The sequence below is a fragment of the Canis aureus genome, chromosome 6 (genome assembly GCF_053574225.1).
Source record: "Canis aureus isolate CA01 chromosome 6, VMU_Caureus_v.1.0, whole genome shotgun sequence".
NCBI classification, from domain to species: Eukaryota; Metazoa; Chordata; class Mammalia; order Carnivora; family Canidae; genus Canis; species Canis aureus.
Window position 1 is genome coordinate 57,629,565 of NC_135616.1, and position 26,931 is coordinate 57,656,495.

Genomic DNA, 26,931 nt, shown 5'->3' on the forward strand with positions numbered 1-26,931 from the left:
GAAGGGGGAAGGAGGATGGAGGGAAGAGAAACAAAAGGAAGGGAAAGGAGTTGACAGAGAAAAAGAGAGCACTAGAGAGAGAGCATGAGCAAGCATGTACACGCAAATAAGTTTTTGAGATGCTCAACTTCTTTCTATACCCTACCCACAGATAGTTTTATAACAGTAGAGGGTCTAGGTTTTCAGATTCATGTATGAATTTATGAAAAAAAAAATCCCACATCTTACCAAAACTCCTTTGTGTCATAAAATATATTATTTCTTTACAAACAAAAATATTTTTATGGAACACTGTACAATAATTTATTTAAAAACTAATCCATCAATTCAAGCGTTTAGTTAGAACCTAATTTGTGACCAGTAATAGCCAATCATTGACTCTCTAACATCTGTAACTATCCACTTACATCTTTACTCAATTAGATTAAAAGCTTCTACTTTTTTGCTTAAAAGAATACTGAAAAACTACTGCCTCATAAATATCTAAGTCATTGTCTAAAAATTTTCATCATATAAATATTTTGCAAGCTGTCATTTGTAATGTATTTATGTAGTAACATTTTAAAATATGAATTCAGTGTATCTAATGACATCTAAATATCAGAGAAATTTGATGATCAACATCTTTAAAAAATACATGAATAAGCTATTATTTAATAATGGAAACTTTTACATATCTTTTCCTTGAATTTATATTCATATTCTCCTTGGAAAATAAAATTCATCCAACTGATTTAATTTCATTTCCTATGACCAAAATGCTCTAACTGTAAGAAATTCTTCCCATATGAATTATCATTATTATTATTAGTTGTACACAACTGATAAAAAAACTACAATACATTGATAATTATGTTATTAAACAAAAGTAGTAATTTGTTGGAAATATATGTCTTCCCAAGATGTTATGGCATCCCCTTTCTCTGTGCCCTCTGTCCCCATTTTGTTCTGGTAACTGTAAATAAATATTATATACTCTTAGAATTCTATTCTTATTGTTCAGCCTTATTTTGATTATTGACTTACTTCTATAATTATATAGTCACAGAAATGGAAAGTTTTCTCAATGTGTTAAATCCCAAGGTTATGTCAAAATTCATATAGCAATCTACCATCATAAAACAATTTTAATGATATGTCATTCTGATTAGGCTATCCTTCAATTTTATTGAATGCATATTTGGAACTATGCACCTGTTACTTAACAATTAAGAGTAATTTAAAGTCACAATTTTTGCAAAGTACTAAAATGGTTTTACCAAAAATCAAATCAAATATACAGGGCCACAAATCTTTATCACAAGCACTTAGGGCAGATAATAATTCTGAATTTTCCCTATTTTGACAGGAAATATGCTTCATATTATGTAACACTCTCATTTAGGTTTATGTCAGCATCCTGTAATCAAATATATTGATATTTCTGCTGAAAAACTTACGAAGAATTACACTAAGTAGGATATATGTATCTTTATATATGTGCTTTAGACCTGATGTCATCAAATGAGCAATAAATTTTTGGTATTCAAAGCCTTCTGGATTTTCACACTGCAGATACCAGCATATGGAACAGCATTAATATGCCAATTATTAACATCTTCTCAAAAAGGGTGCAAAAACCACAGAAACTGTCATTTTAATATAATTTAGCCAAAAAAAAAAAAAGGGTTTCAGGTGCACTACTTTACTTTTCAGCTATTTTATGTTTTAAATATGTATTTTTTGTCAAAACCTGACCATGTAGATTTAATTCATCAACTTATATATTAAAAACAACCAGATTTATTCTGTCAGATTATGTTTTTGAATTCAAATTAAAGTGTTAATATGCATCCCTATAAATACACTTTTGAATTCTGATTCTGTAACAAATAAATGGATAAATAGGGTACAAAGTTTGTTGCTCAACTGAAATAAAAAGATCCACATTCAATACTTAGTGTTAATGGGCTCTTTGCTTTGCTTCCACCAGTAGGACTTAAGAATAAGGAACATGCACAGATTTTTTTTTTAAGACAATATTCAGAAGGAAGAAGTCCTTTAAAGAAAAAACTTCACCACTTTATTTCACTTAACCAATATTTAAAGTAAAAGTACTATAACATGGTATAAAACATACTTTCTCTAATTGCGAGGTTTCACTCTTAATACAAATATCTGTAAGACAAAGAATGATATTTAGTTACTTTACTAACCACATTTAGAATTGTCTCCTGGTTTGATGATAATCCTGAGGTTTATACAGCCTGTATAAACAATTTTCTAACATGGGTTTTTCAAAATATTTAAAGTATTTCACACTTAATTCAATGTACCATATTAAGATCCACAATAACGTGAGATATGCTTTTCGTTTGGAAAACAGGACAATAGCTATTGTAAAAGTCGAAATGAGAACAGGCATGACACCTCAAGTTTCAGTGTCAGGCATACCAACAGACATGAAACTCTGGGATATAAAACTAGATGTAAGTTTCTGTACACAGTCGAGTACTTTTAGTGTCCCATAAGAATGTTCTTATTCCAGTTTGAAGACTTTTGTTTTACATTACATGCCAAGCATTCAGTGTGTCTTTCTATACATGAAAAAATTTTAAAGCATGTGTATAAACGTACTAATTTTATGCACATTTTTTTTCTGTGCTTTCAGACAAGCAGAAGCCAGTGAAGGTGATAATAACTGGCTGTATATCACTGTTATTCTATATATGTAATGATTTTTTATAGGCAGAAGTTTAGTTAGAGCTTTGATATTATGTAAGGAAATGGCTTTTATTCATTCAATACCATACAACTTCATAGAACAGTGTATTAATCAGCCATTGCCATAAAATTGTTGTATAATAAACTATTCCGAAATTTAGTACCATACAATCTTCATTTATTCTCATGGAATGAGGGATAGCTTAGTGTTGGCTGATTTCAGTTCAGCTTGTTTATGTGTCTGGAGTTTGAATTATCTGGCTGGGACAAGTAGGTACTGCTCTGAGTGTCTTTCTTCCTTCCCCCTGGGACCAACAGCTAGCTCGAGCATGTTCTCCTCATGATGATGGCACAGGGGCAAGAGCAAGAAAGCCCAATTGTGCCAGCAAATTTCAAACTCCCGGTCAATGTCAACCTAACGTCACTTAGGCCAAAGCAAGTCACCAGTCAAACACAGAGTCAAGAGTAGGGTTGTTCCCCACCATGCCAAAGCACTGTTTCATGGCAAAGCACATAGATATGTGGAGGGGTAAAGAATTCAGACCATTAATGTAATTTATGTCTAATGTAATGTTAAAATCTAAAACAAATCTTTCAGCATCTTACAATAGCTTAATACTGATTAAAAGAGACTAATGAAATTGGCTCTTTGTTAAAGTAAAATTAGTAGAATCTAAAATGTGGTTTATATACCTTATGATTATTTCAGAACCACTAACAGAGGAAGAGTGATTCTTAAAATGTTAACGGTTTAAGCACTGTATTTATGCATTAGAAGATAACAAAATTTGAGATAGTAATTACTAAATACAAAGAAAGTAGCTTAAATAGCCTTTTAAAGTTCTTGGTTTGAACTACTGACATGGTAATCTATATATTCTATCTTAACCCAGGATTACAGGAGGTGGAGGGAGATTGTTCACACTTAGTTCAATTAAGTTCTTCAGGAAAATATTTTCAGTTTCTAAGGAGTATCTGTAACTCAGATACCAGTGGCTAAATTTTATATTTTCTGCAGTAGTCCTTTATAATACACAGCATCTTCTTCCATCTTCATTCTAATTGTCTCACTAAAGAAATAATCTGTAACATATAATTCATCACTCTACTGTGTTCAGTGTATAAAAAGAAACCTAACCTTATAAACAGAATGTGAAAATACCAAATAAATGTTTAAATTCAGAAAAATGATTTCAATTTTCTAACATGGGTTTTTCAAAATATTTAAAGTATTTCATATGACCAATTTTCAATAATCTACAACTCTAAGCCACGTGTAGAAGTCAATTTTTTAAAACCTCAATAAGGAAAAACACATTTTCTGGAACCCTTTAAGTAAATCACATATCAGGGCATAAAAACCTTCTCCTATTAAGTGAATATTTGTATAAACAATGCTAGCCTTGCTTTGGCATTGGACTGATTCTAAACATTTCCTTAAACATAACTCATCCTAACTGTAGGTGCTTACAAAAAAAACATAATGATATAGCTCAACCTGAAACCTTAATAAACCACTGGAAATGGAAACAACAATGATTGTATAGTTTTGAATAAATGTCAATCTTTCACAAACAAAAACTTGAGAGAGACTACCATATCTGTTCACTTATAACTGCCAAGATATCATTGAACTTTAAGAAATTTCCATGGAAATATCTTAAAAGACATCAAGAAAAATAAACTACTTAATGGTATTTTGTATAAATGTCTATATACTAAATTTTTAGCATTTTGTTTAAATTAGTTTACATTTTTCCATCTTTTTAAAAAAACTTTCTTTCTGACTTGGAAAATAGCCTGCATACAGTATGTGAAGTTTTAATCCCCATGTAACTAGTACACTAGTTATAAATACATTATTCCTGAAACTAAAAAGCTGATATAGATCACATTGTTTCTCCATTAGACAGGTAAATATCATACTTGTATAATAATTATTCACCTTTCTTATCATTGTGGCTGAATTATATATTCCTGAGGTAATGAATATATTCCTAAACAATAGTTTGTTTTGCATGTCTGCAAATAGAATTATACCTTCTTCTGTGACTACCTTTCTTTTTTTTTTTTTTTTTTTTTTTTTTTTTATTTTTTTTTATTTATTTACTTATGATAGTCACAGAGAGAGAGAGAGAGGCAGAGACACAGGCAGAGGGAGAAGCAGGCTCCATGCATCGGGAGCCCGATATGGGATTCGACCCCGGGTCTCCAGGATCGCGCCCTGGGCCAAAGGCAGGCGCCAAACCGCTGCGCCACCCAGGGATCCCTGTGACTACCTTTCATTCAACATTTATGCTTATTATTCATCTGGATTCATGGAGCTACAGTTCATTTATTCTCACTGCTGAGTGTTTCACAGTATGAATGTACAAACAATGCTATTACATACATTATTTAAATACGTATTTTTCTAAGGCAGGGATCTCAAACTTTAGAGCGCATAAAGAATTACCTGGGGAGCTTGCTAAAAACCAAAACAAACAAAACAAAAAACACAAAACACACCAGGTATCTGGAGTCCACCTTCAGAAATTCTGATTCAGTAGATTTCTTATCAGTTCCTAAGTAATGCTGATGCTAACTGTTATGCAGACTATACTTTGAGAATCAAGGCTATAGGGCATAATTATCATTTTCTTATTTAATTGAAAGAGTTCTTCATGAAATCTGAATACTAATACTTTGTCATTTATAGGTATTCTAAAGATTTTTCCCCCAATGAATGACTTTTGAAAAATTATTTTTTCAGGTATTATCTGATGAACAAAAGTTTTTAATTTTATTATAGACAAATTTAAGTTTATTCACCTTTCATTTATGGTTTATACTTTTGTGACTTAAAGCCTTCCTAACATAAGATTATGAAGATATTCTCTCTCATATTATCTTCTAGATACTTTTGGAATCTTGCTATTCACATTTAGGTCATTTGATCAACTGACTTTGTGTACTGCATGTGATAAAGTTAAAATTTCCAAAACAATTGTGAGAGTATGGAAATTCTGTATTTTCCAAATAATCACCTTTGCCAGGTATCAAATGTCCATACATCTCTAAGCCTCTTGCTGGTTCTGTTCCACCAATCTATCAATCCTGTGCCCAAATAAAACTGTTTTTATTTACCATTCCTTAACTTTGTTTCAAATGTGTCCATTGTAAAGAATAGATTATTACGCTTTAAACATTTTAACTAGTCTCTTAATCCCAGGCTTTTAAATTTGGAGGGGAAAAAAATAAAGAAATAAATTTGGAGGGAATAAGCCATTTCCACTTACTATAATTAGCTATATTTGAATTTCTATCAGTTTTTTTTCTGTTTTTTAATTACTCCAAACATTTTATGTTCTTTTATTTACTCTTTCCTCTCCTGTTCTTTTGGATTAATCAAATATTCTACTCCTCCCACACATACAATACATTTCGATTTTGTACTTTGGTTCTATTATTTTATTGGCCTCTTGAAAAATCATATCATTTATTTCATATATCCCAAGTGTGTGTGGTGCTCATACAACACATTTCGATTTTGTACTTTGGTTCTATTATTTTATTGGCCTCTTGAAAAATCATATCATTTATTTCATATATCCCAAGTGTGTGTGGTGCTTACTCAATGAGTTCCATAAACTGAATGATGATCACATCTATTAAATTAGTTACAGACAAAAAGATAACTAACTTTAAATATCTCTGCATTTAGAGGTGCCTGGCTAGCTCAGTCAGAAGAGCATGCAACTCCTGATCTCAGGGTTGTAAGTTTGAGCCCCATGTTGGGTGCAGAGATTACCTAAAAGTAAAATCTTAAAAAACAACAACAACAACAAAAAAAAACCTTAATAAATAAATACGTCTTCATTTAATGTAAATACAAAATTTCCTGTAAAGTCAGTTTCTAAAAATACTTTGCAGCTACGGTGCTATTTATAGGCTGGAAAGCAAAAACACATAAATAGGTGAAAGATCCACTAGGTACTTCAAATTTGGTTTTAGATTTTAGCACTACCAAAAGTAGATTGCATGACAAAGTAATAGAACACTTCATTTCTCGAATACTGGCTTTATGCCTGTCACTTCCATTTGAGTTCACTTAGAAACTTGAAAATAAAATGTTGTTAATATTCATTTTCCCCTATTATCTATGCAATAGGTAATATTCATGAATGCTATGACATTAATCCAAATTTATTAAATATTCAGAAATGTAATGTATTCAAATGTGAAAGAAAAGACATCATTCCCACTGGCAGGTGTTGCATAAAATAAAAGTACAGTTTTATAAAACTAGAAAGCCTAAAACTTTTCTTATTACTTAAGAGAGAAAATATAGTAAAAGACCTCTCAAGCACTTACATATTTATCTTAAGTTTCTCCGTATTAAATATTAAAAAAATAATTAAATTAGGTTTCACAGCCCCTTAAACTAAACAACAGCTTCTTAAGTTGAAAGGAAATAATTATATTTTGGCGTATGGAGATAGAGATCTAAAGATATTCTAAGCTTGTATGTGTTTTATATAGCATAGATGTCCATCTTTTAGAATCAAACTCTAATTTTATAAAGAAAAAAAAACATATTCTAAATAAGGAAAAATGCTTATTGGCCTCATCAAGAAAGCTGTATCTAACTATCTGTGAAAAGACACCTGCAAAACTATTAACCATACTGCCTCTAAAGAGGAAGTGTAATGATGCCTGGTGAGTAAGAACTTAAGCTTAATGTGTTATATATGAAAGCTGAGAGTGAGGATATAATCTTATACTGTTTACACAATTAAATTTACACAAATTTAAATGATTACATCAATTTTAAAAAGTTGAAGATGCGTATATATCAGATATATTAGGTACCTACACTCAGAATCAAGAAATCTTTATGGGAGAAGCTTTATAAAATTCTTCTGAGTTGGGGTACCTGGGCGACTCAGTTAAGCATCCAACTCTTGACTGTGGCTCAAGTCATGATCTCAGAATCATGGGACTGAGCCCTGCATCAGAAGGACAAGTAAAGCTTATCTTCCTCTCTTTCCACTCCTCCCCATGTTCGCCTGCCCATTCTCTCCCTCTCTTTCTCAAAAAAATTCTTCTGAGTAAAAATTTTCAAAGTAAACATGACTCAAGTGTAAGGAATATTGAAGAAAATCATGGAGGGCTTAGAACAAAAGCAAAGGAATCTACATTCTCTAAGTAATAAGCAACTGGAAGTTTTTGAGTAAGGGAAGTAATATAGATATTTAAAAATAAATTTAACATCAATAACAAAATACAAAAAGATTATCTTTTCCTTTTGAAGACTAAGATATTATACCAATCACAAAAACTACAAATACTAAAAATGAGAAAATAAATGATTTTTTTATGCATATGAACTATTTTTTGGCTTACTGAAAGTAAAAAAGAATTCATAATAGCTGAAACTAAACGTGTTTATTGGTAATAGTTAAATAAGATATTTCAGAATTCCTGTTTGTTCTAGAAACAGTATTCTTTCCCAGTGAATATGTTATTAGCATAAATGCCACTCTAAAATCAGAATAGTAATAACCTTACCTTTGATTTGTATCACTAACTTCTGGGGGGGAATAAACTATTATTACCTTAAAAAGAATGCCTTTAGGAGTACCCATATTTGTTATACTAATTATAGCTTTAAAAATTGCAGGATGAGGGTAGCCCAGGTGACTCCGTGATCAGCCCAGGGCCTGATCCTGGAGACATGGGATCAAGTTCCACGTCAGGCTCCCAGCACAGAGCCTGCTTCTCCCTCTGCCTGCATCTCTGACACTCTCTCTCTTTGTGTCTCTCATGAATAAATAAATAAAATATTTTTTTAAAAAAAAGCAAGATGAGTCAAACCACAGATTGTTTGATGTTCTCAAACTACAGATTGCTAGGAGTTCTAATTTAGTCTTGCAATGCGCTCCCAAACTGGGTTTAAAGAAGAAAATCAGAGAAAAACTGTTTTTCTACCTTTTTTTACTCAATAAGAAAATATCGTTTAGTAACCAAGTAATAGACAATTAATAAACACTTTCACCATTATGTTAAAAATATTATCCTGTCCTCTGGTAAAAACATGCTTCAGATAATCTCTGTGCTTAAGAACAGATATTTAAATGGTTTAAAATAAAATTCAAGACTTTTTTCTCAATATTAACCACAAAAAAATAGTTTAAAATCCTTAGTCTTCTATTTTCAAGGAGATCATAATTTATGACTTGATATTTTAAAAGAAGTGCTTAAAAAATGCTTAAGAATTTTTAGTACACTGGAAGCAATTTTTCACATTATACTCTCCAATTAAAAAACAAAAACAAGACATCTTTTTATATTATGGTAAAAGGTAAATGAATAAAGTGATGAAGTAAGAAAGAGGAATGAATTAACTGTACCAAATAGAAATATATTCTTAAAATGAAGATAGGCAAGGAAACTCAGAATAGCACAATGCATCACTACCCGGTAGGTGGGATCCACAGTACCCTCATACCTTATAGTAGGGAGTCAAAATGTAATTGGTGGGTAGCTTACTTAGTCATTCATTCTCTATTTCTTTTAACTACAAAGCAATGTTTAAAAATGTACAGCCCACTCCTAATGTCAAATTTATCATCACAAATGATATTTAGTAAGCAATCCAATGAATGTGACTGTACTTCTCTAAGTGGAAAAATAAATGGCACAGTTAAAGACTGAGGTTTTCCAGTTTAAAGAAAAACATTTAGACAGTAGTCTAAATTCTAAGAAAACTGCAATTCTAAATGAAAATGATGCAATAAAAGTCACGGTTTTCCAAGTGATACAAGTTTTTATGATTAAATGCATGTTTTGAATCAGTAAAGGACACAATTAAAGGCAGTGAATAAAGTAAGGACTACTGGCTTCATTAATGCCTTGCTACAATACTAAAAACCTATTTCAAAGACAGAAAATATAAGTCCTTAACTCATATGAAATTGCATTGTGCTGGATAGGGCTGATGACCTCAGCATCCATTCCTACCATCTTATTTTTTTTTTTTTTCCCTACCATCTTATTTAAGCCTAGGGAGGTTGGAAAGTCAAAAACTATATTGCCCAGATCCTCTTGAAGTTATGCTTCCAGATGTGAATGACTTTCTAGCATGGCGATGCACTTATGTAAGATCTGAAAAATAGAAATACGGTGGTCATTTGGATATTTCTGCTTGCAAGCATCATTGTAAAGATGTGGAGAGTTTCTAATGTAATATTCTAATGTCCAGTTTCTAGTTCTATATCAGTTATAGTGAATGATTTCTGATCTCTGGATGATTGCAATGGCATAAGGTTCTTGAACTCAACATATCTTGATCTGGTTTGGATGAAAAAGAAGAAAAGGTTTTCTTGGTCAAATGATGCTCATGGTAAGTTAAGAATCATTCTAAGAGGCTCAGCCTACAGATATCTAATGCTTCCAACAAGTAAATTCGAGTAACAATGTTAAAGAACACTGGAAATACAGGGTTTTCTGGTCAGAAGTACCACACACACACACACCTTGAAGGAAAGGACAAACATTTAACCAGACCCAAATTAAAAAAAAAAAAAAAAGGAGAGAGAGGGAGAGAGAGAACACAAATGATCAGTTAGGAATGAAAGGACAGAACACTACTACTAAACCTACAGAAATTAAAAGGATTATAAGAGAACTTAAACTAGTTTAGAACTTGTTAAATACATGAACTAGTGTATTACAACAAATTAGAAAAATTAAACATACAAATTCCTAGAAAGTCAGTAACTACCAAAACTAATCTCAGGATGAAACAGAAAATCTGAATAAATGTATAAGAAGAAATTTAATTGGGAATTTTAAATAGTCTCATGAAGTCCAAGTCCAGATGGTTTCACTGATAAATTCCATCAAATATTTAAAGAAGAAAATAATACCAACTCTTTACAAACCTGCTCATTCTATAAGGCCAATAGTACTTTGCTATCAAAGCCAGAAAACACCATAAGAAAGTTAAATACACCAAAAATACTTAAAATATTAGGAAACTCACTCCGGCAACATATAAAAAGGATTTTATGCCATGGCCAAGAGAGATTTTTCCCAAGAATGGAAGGTTGGTTTAACATTCAAAACAACAATATCCCATATTATTACAATAAAGAACATAAACTACAAGATTATCTCACTAGACATAGAAAAAGCATTTGACAAAATCTAATACCCATTGATAATAAATGCTCTTAGCAAACTAGGAATAGAAAACTTACTCAACCTGATAAAGGGTATCTACAAAAATCTCACAGCTAATATCATACTTTATTCTGAAGAACAGACTGTTTTCCCCATAAGGTAAGAAAGTCCCCTCTGCCACTTCCATCCAATATTGTACATGGGCTTTTAGTTTAAAAAAGCAAAAAGACATTCACATGGTAAAGGAAGAAATAAAATTATTTTAATTCACAGATAATATGATCCTAAATGTAGAAACTCTCAAGAAATCTACAATAAAACTAAGAGGAGTCCCAGGATTGAGGCCCACATCGGGCTCCTGCATGGAGCCTGCTTCTACTCTGTCTGTGTCTCTGCCTCTCTCTGTGCATGTGTGTGTCTCTCATGAGTAAATAAATAAATTCTGAAAGAAAGAAAGAAAGAAAGAAAGAAAGAAAGAAAGAAAGAAAGAAAGAAAGAAAGAAAGAAAGAAAGAAAGAAAGAAAAAGAAAGAAGAAAGGTTTCTCTTTACTAAAGGAAAAATTTTGAAGATGTTCATATCATAGCTGGTATTTGTACAGAGTACATATTGATAATAACTTCTAATCATAAATGATGGCCAATGGTTAGTGAGTTTGTTTATAAAATAGAAAATAACAATAAAACTCAATAGCTATTTTATTTAAATGCATGATAAAGTATTAATAATGAAATTAACTAAACAATTATTAAGTACCATATTATAAAAGTTTTACAGAAAACATTTTCTTTTCACAATCCTCATGAAGTTCCAACAGGCTATCTCTACTTTAATAAGGAATTTGGAAGGTTAAGTTAATCATGTACTTAGTGATACAAAAGGGATTTGATAAGGAAGTTGTAGGTTCAAATGGGAAAGAATATCGTATATCATGAAAAAAAATTTCTTTATGCTAATAGAGAATTCTACTTACAGATACATGTTAGACCATATAGTATTTGAATCTGACTATGAAATCATGTCAGGATATAAGGGAATAAATAAGTTGAAATAAGGAAAGAGTATAATAACAAATAAGATCTAAATTGTGCTTCTTTTTTTAAAGGGCGATTCTGTTTTCATTATACAGTACTAAACTTATCTTTAAAAAATGAGATTATCAATTAAAAAAGCTATCAAAGAGATTTCCTAATGCAGAAGGTAAATTAAAGGTCTTTGCTATTCTAGTAAATATTTAGGGAGAGTGGACACATACAGAAGACAAAGGACTAGGTCAACCATATAATTTTAATTTATCTTCCAACCCATAACACTTTTCCGAATGAAAGAAGACACTAATAATACTTATGACAGTGTAAGTATAAACCATGACTGGCAAAGGCAGACATTTGGTCAATCTAGTTAAGAAAAATATTAGCAAAAAATTCTTTGCTATGATAATAACAGCTAACATGTTTTTGAATACTTCCTGTGTTACTCTATATTCCATGTTGCAAAATTTTATCTGTCTTATTCTCTGCCTATACATGGGTGCTCTGTGCAAAGGAATATATATATATATACACCACACACACACACACACACACACACACACACACAAACATACATTTGTCCTTCATTTGTTGAAGATTGAATAGATTTCCTTTAATTAAAAAAATGGAGTTCCATGTCTATATAGCTTAATCACTTAAACATCATTACGACCTAAGTTTATGAATAAGCATAAGTTCATGCGTGCAAAGACTTAGAGGAACAAAAATAATCAACAAACCATCTCTATGTATTAAACATGGGTGACAGAACACTGAACTTAAGGCACAGCAATAAATGAGTGACGATGGCACACTGCACACTTCTAACTTAGAGTCTAATAACAAAAGTAAAATTAAAGCCTACAAGGAAAGTTATTCATTTTAAAATACGGTGTTTTATCCTACCCACAATACTCCTCTAACATCAAAAGAAGACAAAGATGTGTTAATTTCTTACCTGCACAGCCAAAAGCCAAATGGTATCTAGAAGAAGGGCTGAATTTAACACAGCATACATTAGCCTTCGCCTCAATGCTTGCCACTGAGTTGTCTAGGTTGGTAGACCATAGCTTCACTAAGACAATAAAAATGAAAATAATTAAAAAATACATTAGTAAATGCTTCTGTAAACTAGAAAGTCTGTTTATTGCTATAGTTGCCTTTTATACTAATCCAAAGCATTTTGGTTTACTAGGACCAAAAATCTTTAAATTGAATGAGTAAAAAGACAATGTATTGAAACCAAGACCAATGACCAATGTATTGAGACCAATAGAGGGGAGTGACGGTTTCAATTTTTTGCCGGAGGAGGGGAGGGCTCTTACTTAGGGAAACCCAGCTCTATCCTGGACTCTGTAGCTGAGATTTCTTTCCGTAACTAGACTTAGAAGGAGGAGGCCTGGGGCTTTCTGCCCTGAACTCTCCCATTATCTCAGTGTTATAGACTCCTTGCTCTTACCTGGGGAGAGGGCAGTTGCCCCTGTGAGCCCGAGGAAGGGGCGAGTAGGCACCCACCTTTCTGTTTTTATCTAATAAACTGCTACCCTGCCTGGATCTCTCCTTAACTGCGGGAAGGGGTCCCCTGGGCCAGGTGGTGGCGTGTCTCCCTCTACGTGTTCCCTCCCACCACAACCACAAGGACCCCCCCCCCCGGGTGGGGCGGGGCGCACAGCCTCCTTTCTCTGTGTCTGATCAGAGCCGACACCAGACGTGATTAGCAGGCGCAGCAAATTCAATTTGTTAAATGAAATTGTATTTTGCCCACGAAAAAAAAAAAAAAAGAAACCAAGAGAACAGAGTTTCAAAGTCAGAAAATACCACAGACAAAAACTATGCCGAGAGGTAACATGATCCCATAACTAAAGCATAAAAAAGGGGTTAAAAAAAAAAAAGCAATATGGAGACACATGTATTTGTTCCAGTATTTTTTAAATGGTACCGCGGGGTGGGGAGACATCTGGCTGGCTCACTTGGTAGAGCATGTGACTCTTGATCTCAGGGTGATGAGTTCAAGCCCCGTGCTGGGTATGGAGTCTACTTTTTAAAAAATGGTGTGTATTTTTCAAGTGTCATGGGCTAGAAGAGGACTCATATAGTCATTCCACTCCAACACATATGCACACACACATACACACACACTTTCACATGCATTATCTATATCAGAAAGAAATACCATTTTTAAAGTACCTGGAAGCAGTTCTTGTTTTATCTTTCAATTAAGAATTCCATGATTTTAAAATTTTATGTAGTAACTCAGGTATATGATTTAAGTATGTATAAAATAATGTTACAGCATTATTTATCTAAATGTTAAATGTTTAATATTTGACTTTTAGGGGGCATCTGGGTGGTTTGATGGTTGAGCATCTCCCTTAGGCTCAGATTGTGATCCCGGGGTCCTGGGATAGAGTCCCATATCAGACTCTCTGCAGGGGAGCCTGCTTCTCCCTCTGCCTATGTCTCTGCCTTTCTCTCTATGTCTCTCATAAATAAATAAAATCTTTTTTAAAAATTTGAGAGTCTATTCCAACAGTATACACTGAGAGTTGTAAAGATTAGGAACAAAAAACTGATCAGAGTAGGTCAGATGTGAGAGCAGAAACAGAAAGGTGAGCTGCTTTTTTGTAAGGTACCACCAAAGCAATCATTGTATCAGACATCAAAAAGGTCTTTGAAGACAATAGAATACACATAAAAAACAGACTTTTAAGATACTGGTTACAATCCTGGTTACATAGTACAATTAATAATGAACATTAACAGTAAAAATAACAAAATCTTCCTATGCCTCTTTTCAGTGGGCCCCAATATCCTGTGCATCCTGGAGAATACCAGCTTGGGCTTCAAGTACTGGCATTTGTTTAAAAGATGTTTGGGTGGGGACACCTGAGTGGCTCAGTGGTTGGGCGACTGCCTTTGACTCAGGTTGTGATCCCAGGTTCCTGGCATCCAGTCCCACATCGGGCATCCTGCAGAGAGCCTGTTTCTCCCTCTGCTTATGTCTCTGCCTTTCTCTCACTGTGTGTGTGTCTGTCTCATGAATAAATAAATAAAGTCTTAAAAAAAAATAAACGAAAGCACTTTGGGTGATTTCAATGTACAGTTGCGTTGAAAACCAGTATAAAGGGGGATCCCTGGGAGGCTCAGCGGTTTGGCGCCTGCCTTTGGCCCAAGGTATGATCTTGGAGTCCCGGGATTGAGTCCCGCGACGGGCTCCAGGCATGGAGCCTGCTTCTCCCTCCTCCTGTGTCTCTGCCTCTCTCTCTCTCTCTGTCTATCATAAAATAAATAAATAAATCTTTAAAAAAAGAAAGAAAGAAAGAAAACCAGTATAAAGATGGAGGCATAGTAAATTTTAGAATCTTTTTAGTAATAATAGTATGTTGCTCTGTAAATAGAAATAAAAAAAAGTAAAAATGGTTCCAACTATCACTTCTATAAGATGGTATTTCCTGGAAACAGAGATTTTCTCTGTGTAAATGGGATAATTTATCTTTTACAAGTGTAATTCCATAGAGAGTGTCTTTAAATATGTGGACGCTGAATAAAAGTTAACCATTAAAAAAGTTATTTACAACCTAATCAACCTATTAGACTCCTAAGAGAAAAATAAGACAATATTAAAATAAAAGAATAAGAGTATTAAATAGCAATATTTGGTTTGTTTCACATTATTTTCTAATAGGACTCATGTGCTATTTTAATCAATATACAACTGTCCAAGCAATTAAGGAATACAGTTCTGAGATGAAATGGCTAGTGGTAATTAAAAGTCTGCATGTCGGGATCCCTGGGTGGCGCAGCGGTTTAGTGCCTGCCTTTGGCCCAGGGCGCGATCCTGGAGACCCAGGATCGAATCCCACGTCGGGCTCCCGTTGCATGGAGCCTGCTTCTCCCTCTGCCTGTGTCTCTGCCTCTCTCTCTCTCTCTCTCTCTCTCTTTCTGTGTGACTATCATAAATAAATTTTAAAAAAAAATTAAAAAGTCTGCATGTCAAATACAGCATTTATAGATTAGAATATGAAGTGATAAAACTGTTATCTCAAAACATAGCAAGCCAAAGTTAATTCACAGCAAATATTTATGAAGCACCTACTATTTCCATAACCCCACTACTAATCGCTAAGAACCTTTATAAATAAGGTCTATACACCAGTATTTTAAGACAATTAAATATGAGTAAGCATAGGAATGAACTAGAACTAACAAAATGACAGTTAAATTACAAGTCTTTTTAATTTCATGGTAAGTTTCTCAATGGAGTAATCATTAACATTTTAAAAATAAGTCATTATGATAAGCATAATAATTATAATTTTCAATTTAAAAGATACAAGACTAGAATTCGATATAACTAGCTGAGTTTTAATGATAACTAAGGGTTAAAAAATTATACTAAATATATACAGTATAAAAAAGGAAAATACACAAAGAATACCCTATTAAGTTATTGTTTATTAAGCAAAATAAGTGTTGTAAATTAAACTGCGCTCCCCAAAAAGTATGTTGTAATCCTAACCTCAGGTACATTTGAGAACCACCTAATTTGTAAATATGGTCTTTGCAGATGTAGTCAAGTTAAAATGAAGTCATATTGGATTAGGATAGACCCTAAATCCAATGAATACTGCCTTTATAAGAAGAGGGAGGCTTGTATAAAGAGGTACAAAGTAAAAGAAAGCCACGTATTGAAAAAGGCAAAAATTAGATGCAACTACAAGTCAAGAAATGCCCAGGATTGCTACTAATCACCAGAAGCTAGGAAGGCAGCAAGAAAGGATTCTTCCGTAGAGCCCTCAAAGGGAGCATATGGCCTTGCCAACACATTGATTCTAGGCTTCTAGCCTCCAACAAAATGGTGAGAAAATAAATTTCTATTGTGGAAGCCAGCCAGTTTACGATAACACTGTTATGGGAACCCTAGGAAACTACTAGAACAGGTATGATGAAATAACATTAAAATCAACCTAATATTCCTAAAATGGCATCATGGATTAAAAGGTAAAATAGTAAAGTGTGTAAGAAATCAACAAAAAGTTTGGAAGAAACTGTCTAAAACAAATATAAATGAGATCATTCTCAAAATAAGGAGATGGTATGTAAAACAATAATACACCTGTTACTTTCTTCTTCAAAGAATGACAATAAAAATTTCAGTAACATCAAAAAACTTGTGATATCAACATTTAATGTGAAAACTATCCATTGTAAGAAAAAGTAAAAGTGAATTTAAACTAAAATACTATCCTCAAGGTAAAGAGTTAATTAAGGCACTTAAACACATTGCACTTGTTTATATATAATCTCCTTTGAATTTCAGTTAAAAAAAATCAAACTAGTAATGCTAGGAAAACCACGTTGCAATGTAAGAAGCTAAAAAAAAAAAGAAACTTGTTCTGAATACCATCAAGCTGGCTGTAGAAAATGAACTTCTTACTTAAAACTATATATTTTATTACAACTTTGATTAAAGTTAATAAGCAAAGGTCTTTTTTTCTTTTTAAAGTATCATCTGAATCTTAAGTCCCATTTAAAAATACTAAATTTGGGCGTCTCCAGGGTGGCTGACTTAGTTAATTATCTGTGTTCACCTCAGGTCATGATCCCGGGGTCCTGGTATCCAGTCCCATGTCGGGATCCCTGCACAGTGGGAAAACTGCTTCTCTTTCTCCCTTTGCCTTCCACTCTGCTCACTTTCTCTCTCTGTCTCTCTCAAATAAATAAAATCTTTTTAAAAATCCAACTACCCTACAACTACCCAACACTAACAGATGATAGTTTATCATCTATTAATTTGTAAAATCTGAGTTAAAAAGTCTCTAAGTTTCTTGTTCAAAATTATTTTTTCAAAAAATAGAACACGTTGACTATCTTTAATAACATCAGCATTAATTACAATATGCAGCATTTAGGGGATCCCTAGGTGGCTCAGCGGTTTAGCGCCTGCCTTCTGCCTAGGGCGTGATCCTGAAGTCCCGGGATCAAGTCCCACATCGGGCTCCCTGCCTATGGCCTGCTTCTCCCTCTGCCTGTGTCTCTGCCGATCTCTCTCTCTCTCTCTCTCTGCCTCTCTCTCTCTCTCTCTCTCTCTCTGCCTCTCATGAATGAATAAATAAAATATTTTAAAAAAACAATACGCAGCATTTATAGGTTTCGGGACTTCTCAGACAGGGCCCACTGCGTGTCTATCTGCACCGAAACTTCCTAAAAAGGAATTTATTATAAAAGGAAAAATGAAATAGGCACAGGCGTCTGACACAGTAAAAAAGCCTGTCTTTAGTGCAAGTGTTAAGTACATTTGATATCCAGTGCTCCTGGACCCACTTCTGATGGCCTAGATGCCACAGAATGAGCAAAAAGGGATAGTGCTGTTTCACCAAAAACTATAGAAAATTTGAGGGACATACACACTAGTTTATAAATCCATTTTAAAAAATGAAAGATTCGAGACGCTTGGCTGGCTCAGCGGTTGAGCCTTTGGCCCAGAGCGTGATCCTGGAGTCCTACATGGAGCCTGCCTTTCCCTCTTCCTATGTCTCTTTCTCTCTGTGTCTCTCATGAATAAATAAAATGTTAAAAATAAATAAATAAAAAATGAAAGATTAGGCAAAAAGATGTTCACTGTGACAACACTGATTTATCAAACACAAGTTTTTCTTTTAAAATTAATCAAATAGAAAAGAGACCTTGTTATATTAGTTAGCTATTGTTGCATAGCAAACTGCCACATAAAAGTTGCTAAATTTACTGTCACAGTTTCTGAGGGTCAGGAATCTCTGAGCAGCTTAGCTGGGTAGTCTTGGCTCAGAGTCTCAAGGCCCAAAGGCCACCATTCAGCTGAGCTCACTCAACATGGCTCTTGGCATGCGGATTCAGTTCCCTTCCATTTGGGCTCATAACAATATTGCTAGCTTCTCTACACTGAACCAAATACTAAAGAGAGAATAATGAAGATAGAGGCTACAGAGTTTTACACAAACTAATTTCACAAGTGACAGGCCTTTACTTCCATAGTATTTTACCAATTACACAGACTGCAGCAATGGGGAGGCAAGGAACAACTCAAGCATGATAATACTAGGAGACAGAGATCACTGGGGCCATCTGGGAGGCTGTCCAACATAAGCCTTTTAATTTCATTTGGACACAGGAGATATTACACTTAGTAAAGTTATAACTTATAGGAAAGATAATTGCCTAAAGTTACAAATTACAGGAAAGATAACAGTTATCCTAATGTTTCTTATTATGTTGAAATTCGTTTTTTAGCCCTTTGATAAAACAGGATTTCATTCAATATGAGTTACCTAAATTAACTTTTAAACTTGTAAAGATTTCATATTTATCACTTTGACATTAATATATGCAGCTATGAAAATTTGGAATGAATAAGAACCTATACAGGCTCCCTGCTCAGTGGGGAGTCGGCTTCTCCCTCTGCCCCTCTTACCACTTGTGCTCTCTTTCAAAAATAAATAAATAAATAATCTTAAAAAAAAAAAGAATAAGAACCTATAACTACTGCTGTTCTAAAGCCTAAATGCTCTTCAAATTCATATTTGGAGATTTTTAAAAAAATCTTTAAAAATGTGCTTATTCTAATTCAAAAGCAAGATTTATTGCAAATGACTCTTAGTTTATATATTCAAAAAGGAAATATATTTTTAGCAAAGAACTTATAAATTGGTCATAAAATTCTTTCCAGATTAACTTGCTCTATGGCAATACTACATCTATTAGCCTGCTACATTCATGTTTAACACACATGTATGTGCACATATATTCTTGAAAGTAAATCATTTTTAAAATACACAGCCTTAGGGATCCCTGGGTGGCGCAGCGGTTTAGCACCTGCCTTTGGCCCAGGGCGCGATCCTGGAGACCTGGGATCGAATCCCATGTCGGGCTCCCAGTGTATGGAGCCTGCTTCTCCCTCTGCCTATATCTCTGCCTCTGTGTGTGTGTGTGTGTGTGTGTGTGTGTGTGTGTGTGTGTGTGACTATCATAAATAAATAAAAAATTTTTTAAAAATTAAAAATAAAAAATAAATAAAATACACAGCATTAAATAAATAAATGACAGGATAATACAAAAACTGTCATTTATGACCCAGTATTATGCACTGAAAAAATATCCATTAATATTAAAAATTTAATGAATACAAAATATGTAAAATGTTAAAATATAAGACATAAAATACTAAATATATGTGTAAAACACATTAAAAGCAATTTTTTTAAAAGATTTTATTTATTTATTCATGAGAGACATAGAGAGGCAGAGACATAGAAGAGGGAGACTGATTCAGGACTTGATCCCAGGACCCCAGGATCGATCTCTCTTTCTCTCTCTCTCTCTCACACACACACACACACACACACACACACACACACTGGAATATTACTCAGCCATCAAAAATAATGAAAACTTGCATTTGCAATGACAAGGATGGAACTAGAGGCTATTATGCTAAGCAAAGTAAGTCAATCAGAGAAAGAAAATTACATGATTTCACTCATATGTGGAATTTAAGAAACAAAACAGGATCATAGGGAAAGAGAAGAAAGAGGAAAAGATGAAATCAGAGAGGGAGACAAACCACAAGAGACTCTTAATCACAGGAAACAAATTGAGGGTTGCTGGATGGGACAGGCGTGAGGGTATGGGGGAACTGGGTGATGGACATTAAGGAGGTCACGGTATGCAATGAGCACTGGCTATTATATAAGACTGTTCAATCACTGACCTCTACCTGTGAAACTAATACTACACTACATGTTAATTAATTGAATTTAAATTTTTAAAAAGTAATTTAAAATAACCTCTTACTATAAATTATCACAAAGGCAGTATTCTATAAGCAATACTTCATAAGTAAAAATCACCAAAGAGTGATAAATACATTTATATTATCACTTTTGGGCCTTTTGGCTAAGATCAAGTGAAATACATTTATATTATACTAAATATTTTAAGATGAGCTTAAAAGCATTTGGGACTTTTTGTACCAATCAAGACAGAGTAAAAGAACAAACACTACAAGGAATCTCTCTTACTATGGGTTTACTTAGAAGACAATAGTAAAAACAAAAAACAAAAAGTAAATGTCTGAGGAATCTGAAAAGTAAGGAAAAATAGGCATTACGGAAAGGACATTCAAAACTTAAAAGAAGTAATCAGTACAGAAGTGAGAGGACCATTTCTTTTCTCCTATGGCAAGCCAAAATCAGCACCTCAAATAGTAAAACTGAGGAAAATCCCTGTGTTTCTGACCCTAAGACTGGTAAAAGGCATTACTGAAGCCAGAGGACTGAGGGTCATGTTTTTCATTTGTTTTATTCTTCTCTCTCAACTCTCCCTCTGGGTGGGCTTCCATCACAGAGCTGTAGCAGTAAGGTAAGCAAATATTCCCACAGAAAATCCATCTCCGTGGTCATAAAACGGAGTAATTCATCTGTAGAGAACCCCAACTTTCTTGACAAAGCATCAGTAAAAAAAATGGGAGACAAAGATGCCTGGGTGGCTCAGGTCATGATCCTGGGGTCCTGGGATTAAATTCCAAATCAGGCTCTCCACAGGAGGTGGCTTCTCCCTCACCTATCTCTCTGGTCTCTGGTGAATAAATAAATAAAATCTTTATTTAAAAAAGAGGGAGAGGAAGACAAAGAATATGGGAGAAACCTGGAAAAGAAGGCAATCCCATACTCTGTGTATGAACAAGCCTTACTCTTGTAGTCATATATAAGCTCTGTATGTGTATAATGGACACACAGGAGCAACACAAAGGCTTTGTGCATTAAATTACAATTGAAAAGACGACTCAATTTCCACAGATTAACTCCTGACTGGCATATGTATGAGACAAACAATGCAGCACAGCAAAGGCTTTGAAAACCACACTGGCAATGGAACTATCATTCCCACTACTACAGAAAGCAAGACAGGACATAGAGTCACCATCTAACCTGCTGATAACCTGCGTACAAAAGAATATAAAAAAAAAACATTCTCCAGAAAATTTGAACAGGACCCAGAGTCTTACAAAATATTCAAAATGCCTAAGTTACAACTCACCAATTACAGAACATACAGAAAGCCAAGAAAATTTTCAAATGAAGATACTATCAACAAAAACCAATCCTAAAATCTGATGTTGGGATTATGAAACAGATTTTAAAGCAACTATTATAACTGTGCTCCATGGGATTCCTGGGTGGCGCAGCGGTTTGGCGCCTGCCTTGGGCCCAGGATGCGATCCTGGAGACCCGGGATTGAATCCCACGTCAGGCTCCTGGTGCATGGAGCCTGCTTCTCCCTCTGTCTGTGTCTCTGCCTCTCTCTCTCTCTCTCTCTCTGTGTGACTATCATAAATAAATTTTAAAAAATAAAATAAAATAAAATGAAGAGATAAAAATACTCCGTAGAAATATATGAACTATAAAATAAGAAATGAAATTTTTAGAAAAAAATACAGTAAATTACATAAAAGATTCACTGGACTGAATCAATATCAAAATGGAAATAGAAAAAAAAAAAGAGAAAAAAAAATGGAAATAGATAAAGGAGCCAGTGAACTAAAAGAACGACAGAAATTACAATTAAAAAAAAAAAGAAATTACAACAATTCTAAATGATTGAGACCCTAACAATATAACTTCAAAAAACCAAAACACACACACAAAAGGAGGCAAAACATCCCCCGACTGAAAGGAGAAATAAAATCAGATTTCAACACTTCTGTTTCATAATCAATAGAACAAAGAGACAAGACAACAAAAACAGCAAAGATATAGAAAACCAAAAATATACCATCAATAAGCTTGATCTAATTGACACTCCACTGGAGAATACAGATTCTTTACAACACACTGGGAATATTTACCAAGGCAGACCATATTGTGGGCCATAAAACAAATCAAATTACTTTTTTGTTTCCATGCTATTGTGGGGCAACCTGATTGGGTGGAGGACAGCAGTACAGTAAGAAAGAATTCACCCAAAGCAAAACAAAAGAGATAAAAATTTATTAAATACACTGCAAGGAAGCAGTGGGCAAGACAGCAAAAGAGAGACTGTCTGCCATAAGGCAGTAGTGGGGTCTATAATAAGGTGTAAGTGAAGACGTACGGGAACACATGGAATTTTCCTCTTTGGTGATTGTCCCTGGTTGTAAGTTGCCCACTGGTCAGCTAAGGTCTCTGGCTATTTTGAGGTGGGTCACCTAATGAGTCTGTCTGCATCAGCCTGGTGGTCACTGTGGGCCCTTTTACCTTACTCAGGTTCCACTGCTCAAGCCTAAAAGTGGCTTCTACAGCTCTGTTTGCTGACATGACTGACCCAAGTAAGCTCCAAACATAATCTACTAAAAGTAAAGAGTTTGTTGAAACAATTTATATTTAAAAACCAAATATTTTAGGGGTTCCTGGGTGGCTCAGTTGGTTAGGCATCCAACTCTTGACTTTAGCTCAATTCATAATCTCAGGCTTGTGAGATACAGCACTGTGCTGGGCTTCATGCTCTGTAGAGAGTCAGCTTGGAATTCTCTCTCTCCATCCCCCTCTGCCCCTCCTCCCCACTCTCTCTCAAATAAGTAAATCTTTAAACAATAGTTTTTCCATAAACTAGTAAAAAAATGAATGAAAACCAACGTATTTTAAACATAATTTTCTTTTTCTTTTTCTTTTTTTTTTTTTTAGAATTTATTTACTTCAGAGAGAGAACATTAGCAGAAGGAATAGTAGAAGAAGCAGATTCCCCACTAAGCAGGGACCCTGATGCGGGGCTCAATCCCAGGACCCAGGACCCAGGACCCCAGGATCATGAACTGAGCTAAAGGCAGACACCTTACCAACTGAGCCACCTGGGTGACCCTAAACATTATTTTCAGCACCATAAACTATTTAGTTTTAATAATATGCAGGATCTGGGGCAGCCCGGGTAGTTCAGTGGTTTAGAGCTGCCTTCAGCCCAGGGCATGATCCTGGAGGCCCAAGATCAAGTCCCACATTGGGCTCCCTACATGGAGCCTGCTTCTCCCTCTGCCTCTGCCTCTACCTATGCCTCTCTCTTTCTCTCTCTGTGTCTCTCATGATTAAATAAAAATCTTCAAATAAATAAAAAATATAAATAAATAAATAAATAATATGCAGGATCTGTATGCTGAAAACTATAAAATATTAAAAAAAATTTTTTTTAGTCCTGAATTTGGTAGAGATAAACCATGTTCATGAAGGGGCACCTGGGTGGCTCATTTAAGCATCTGACTTTTGCTTAGGTCATGATTCCAAGGTCCTGGAATCACACCCTGCATCAAGCTCCCAGCTCAGTGAGAAGCCTGCTTCTCCCTCTCCCTCTCCCTCTCCCTCTGCAGCAACCCCTGCTTGTGTTCTCTTTCTCTGTGAAATAAATAAATAAAATCTTAAAAAAAAATGTTCATGAAATAGAAATCTCAATATATTAAGGCATCAATTTTCCCCAAAATGATCTACAGATACAATATTATCTTAATCAAAATCTCAGCAGGATTCTCCATAGGAACTGGCAACTTGATTCTAGAATGTACATGGAAGGGTAGAGGAAGTAAAAAGCTAAAATTATTTTCAAGAACATAGAAGACTCATACTACTAGATATCAAGAATTACTGTAAAGCTACAAATGAAGACAATGGGTTATAGAAAAGGAAGAAAAACATAGGTCAATGTAGATAGAATATAAAAAATATATACCCCTCCATCAAAAAACAGACAGAACCAGAAGGAGGCAGAAACTAGTAAGGACATAGTTGAACTCAAAACACCATCAATCAAATGAATATAAATGATATACAGACTACTTTATCTAACTAGAATATACATTCTTCTCAAACTCATGAAGATATACACCAAGACAGAGGACATTCTGGGCTATAGACACATCTTAACAAATTAAAAGTAGCAGATTTTTTAAAATGTATCTCTTAGGCCACAATGGAATTACACTAGAACTCAATATCAGAAAGACAGAAAATTCCAAAATGCCTAGGGATTAAACAACACACTTCTAAGTAATACATAAGTCAAGTAAGAAATCTCAAAACAATTTTTAATACTTTGAAATAAATAAAAAGTAAAATAAAACTTAACAAAACTTATGGAGTGCAACACTTAAAGGAACATTTATAACATTAAATGCATATATTATATTACCAAAGAGCAAAGATCTACAATCAATAATCCAAGCTTTTAATTTAGGAAACTAGAAGAAGAGCAAATCAAACACAAAGTAAGCAGAAGAAAACAAGTGATAAAATAAAATCCACCCTAAAATTCATATGGGTTCTTAGTAGACCCTAAATAGCCAAAACAATCTTGAAAAAGAAGAAAAAATATGGAGGACTCACATTTCCTGATTTCAAAACAAAGCTACAAAACAATGCAATAGTGGCGTAAAGACACAGATCAACCAAGAGAAAAGACTAGAAATAAACCCTCGAAGATACAATCAAATCATTTTTGAAAAGGGCTCAAGACCTTTCAATGAGGAAAGGACAATGTTTTAAAAAAGTGGTACCAAGAAAAATGGATATCCACATGTAAAAGAAAGAAGTCAAAGTCAGAATCTTACTTTACACTATATACAAAAGTTAAAACAGATCAAAGACATGTGAGAGCTCAAACTATAAAACTCTTGGGGGCCTTGAGGGGCTCAGTCAGTTAAGCATCCAATTCTCAATTTGAACTCGGGTCATGATCTCAGGGTCGGGGATCTAATCTAGCCCTGCATCGGACTCTGTTCTCAGCGGAGAGTCTGCTTGTGCCCTCTCCCTCTGCTCCTCCCACTACTTGCACAGTATCTCTCTAAATTAAGTACATAAATCCTTTAAAAAAAATCAAACTATGTAACTAACTCTTGGAAGAAAACAAAGAGTAAAGTCTTCATAACATTGGATTTGTACAGGACACCAAAGACACAGGCAACAAAATAAAATTAGACAATTTGGACCTCATCAATATGAAAACACTTTGTGCATCAAAGCACACTATCAATAAATCACATATCTGATAAGGGATTAATATCCAGAGACTATCCAGAGAATCCTAAAATTCAATAACAGCAGCAAACAAACAAACAAAAAACCTTTAAAAAAATGGGCATAGGACTTAAATAAACATTTCTCCAAAGAAGATAAATAACCAATAAGCACATGAAAAGACACTCAACATCACTATCATTAGGAAAATTCAAAGAGAAACCACAATAAAATATCACATCATATCATTAAAGTCATTAGTATTAAGGAAGGAAGGAAGGAAGGAAGGAAGGAAGGAAGGAAGGAAGGAAGGAAGGAAGGAAGGAAGGAAGGAAGATGTGTTGGTGAAGATACAGAGAAAGTGAAATAGTTAGGCACTGGTGGAAATGTAAAATGTACAGTCGCTATGGAAAAGAGAAGATGGTTCCTCAAAAATTTAAACATGTAAGTAACATATGATCCAGCAATTCCATTTCTGAGTCTATTCCCAGAAGAACTAAAACCAGGACATAAAAATATATCTTATCACTCATGTTCAGAGCAGCATTATTCACAAGAGCTCAAAACATAACCCAAAGGTCTGTCCTTTGATGAATGAATGGATAAACAAAATGTGATACACTCATAAAATAGATTATAATTCAGCCTTGTAAAAGAAATTCTGACACATGCTACAACATGGATGAACCTTGTGACTTTATGCTAAGTGAAATAAGCCAGATACAAACAGACAAATACTACACGATTCCACTCATATGAGGTAGATAGGAGTTGTAAATTTCATAGAAGCAGAAAGTAGAAAGGTGACTGCAAAGCGTTGGCAAAATGGTTAAATGAATGGTTCATTTTATGCTATGCATATTCTAATTCAATTTAACATGAATAAATAACTTTAAAAATCCCTTCCTACCTAAATTGTTTCAAATGGCTTCTATTTTTCAGAGAAAGACTGACCAGTCACCACTTTTGAATAAATATTAATCTTCAGTACAAAAATATGAGTATTCAACTCAATAAAAGCTAT

The 26,931-nt window shown here is 34.1% G+C and overlaps 1 protein-coding gene across 8 annotated transcripts in view; it reads right to left on the reverse strand.

Annotated features, from left to right (window-relative positions):
• Positions 1–26,931, reverse strand: part of COP1 (COP1 E3 ubiquitin ligase) — a 244,389-nt gene that overhangs the window by 79,105 nt on the left and 138,353 nt on the right. For all 8 annotated transcript variants that reach the window (XM_077901781.1, XM_077901780.1, XM_077901776.1 and 5 more), the window contains one exon: positions 12,857–12,973. In XM_077901781.1, the coding sequence (XP_077757907.1) occupies positions 12,857–12,973 (117 nt within the window). The remainder of the gene's footprint in view (positions 1–12,856; positions 12,974–26,931) is intronic.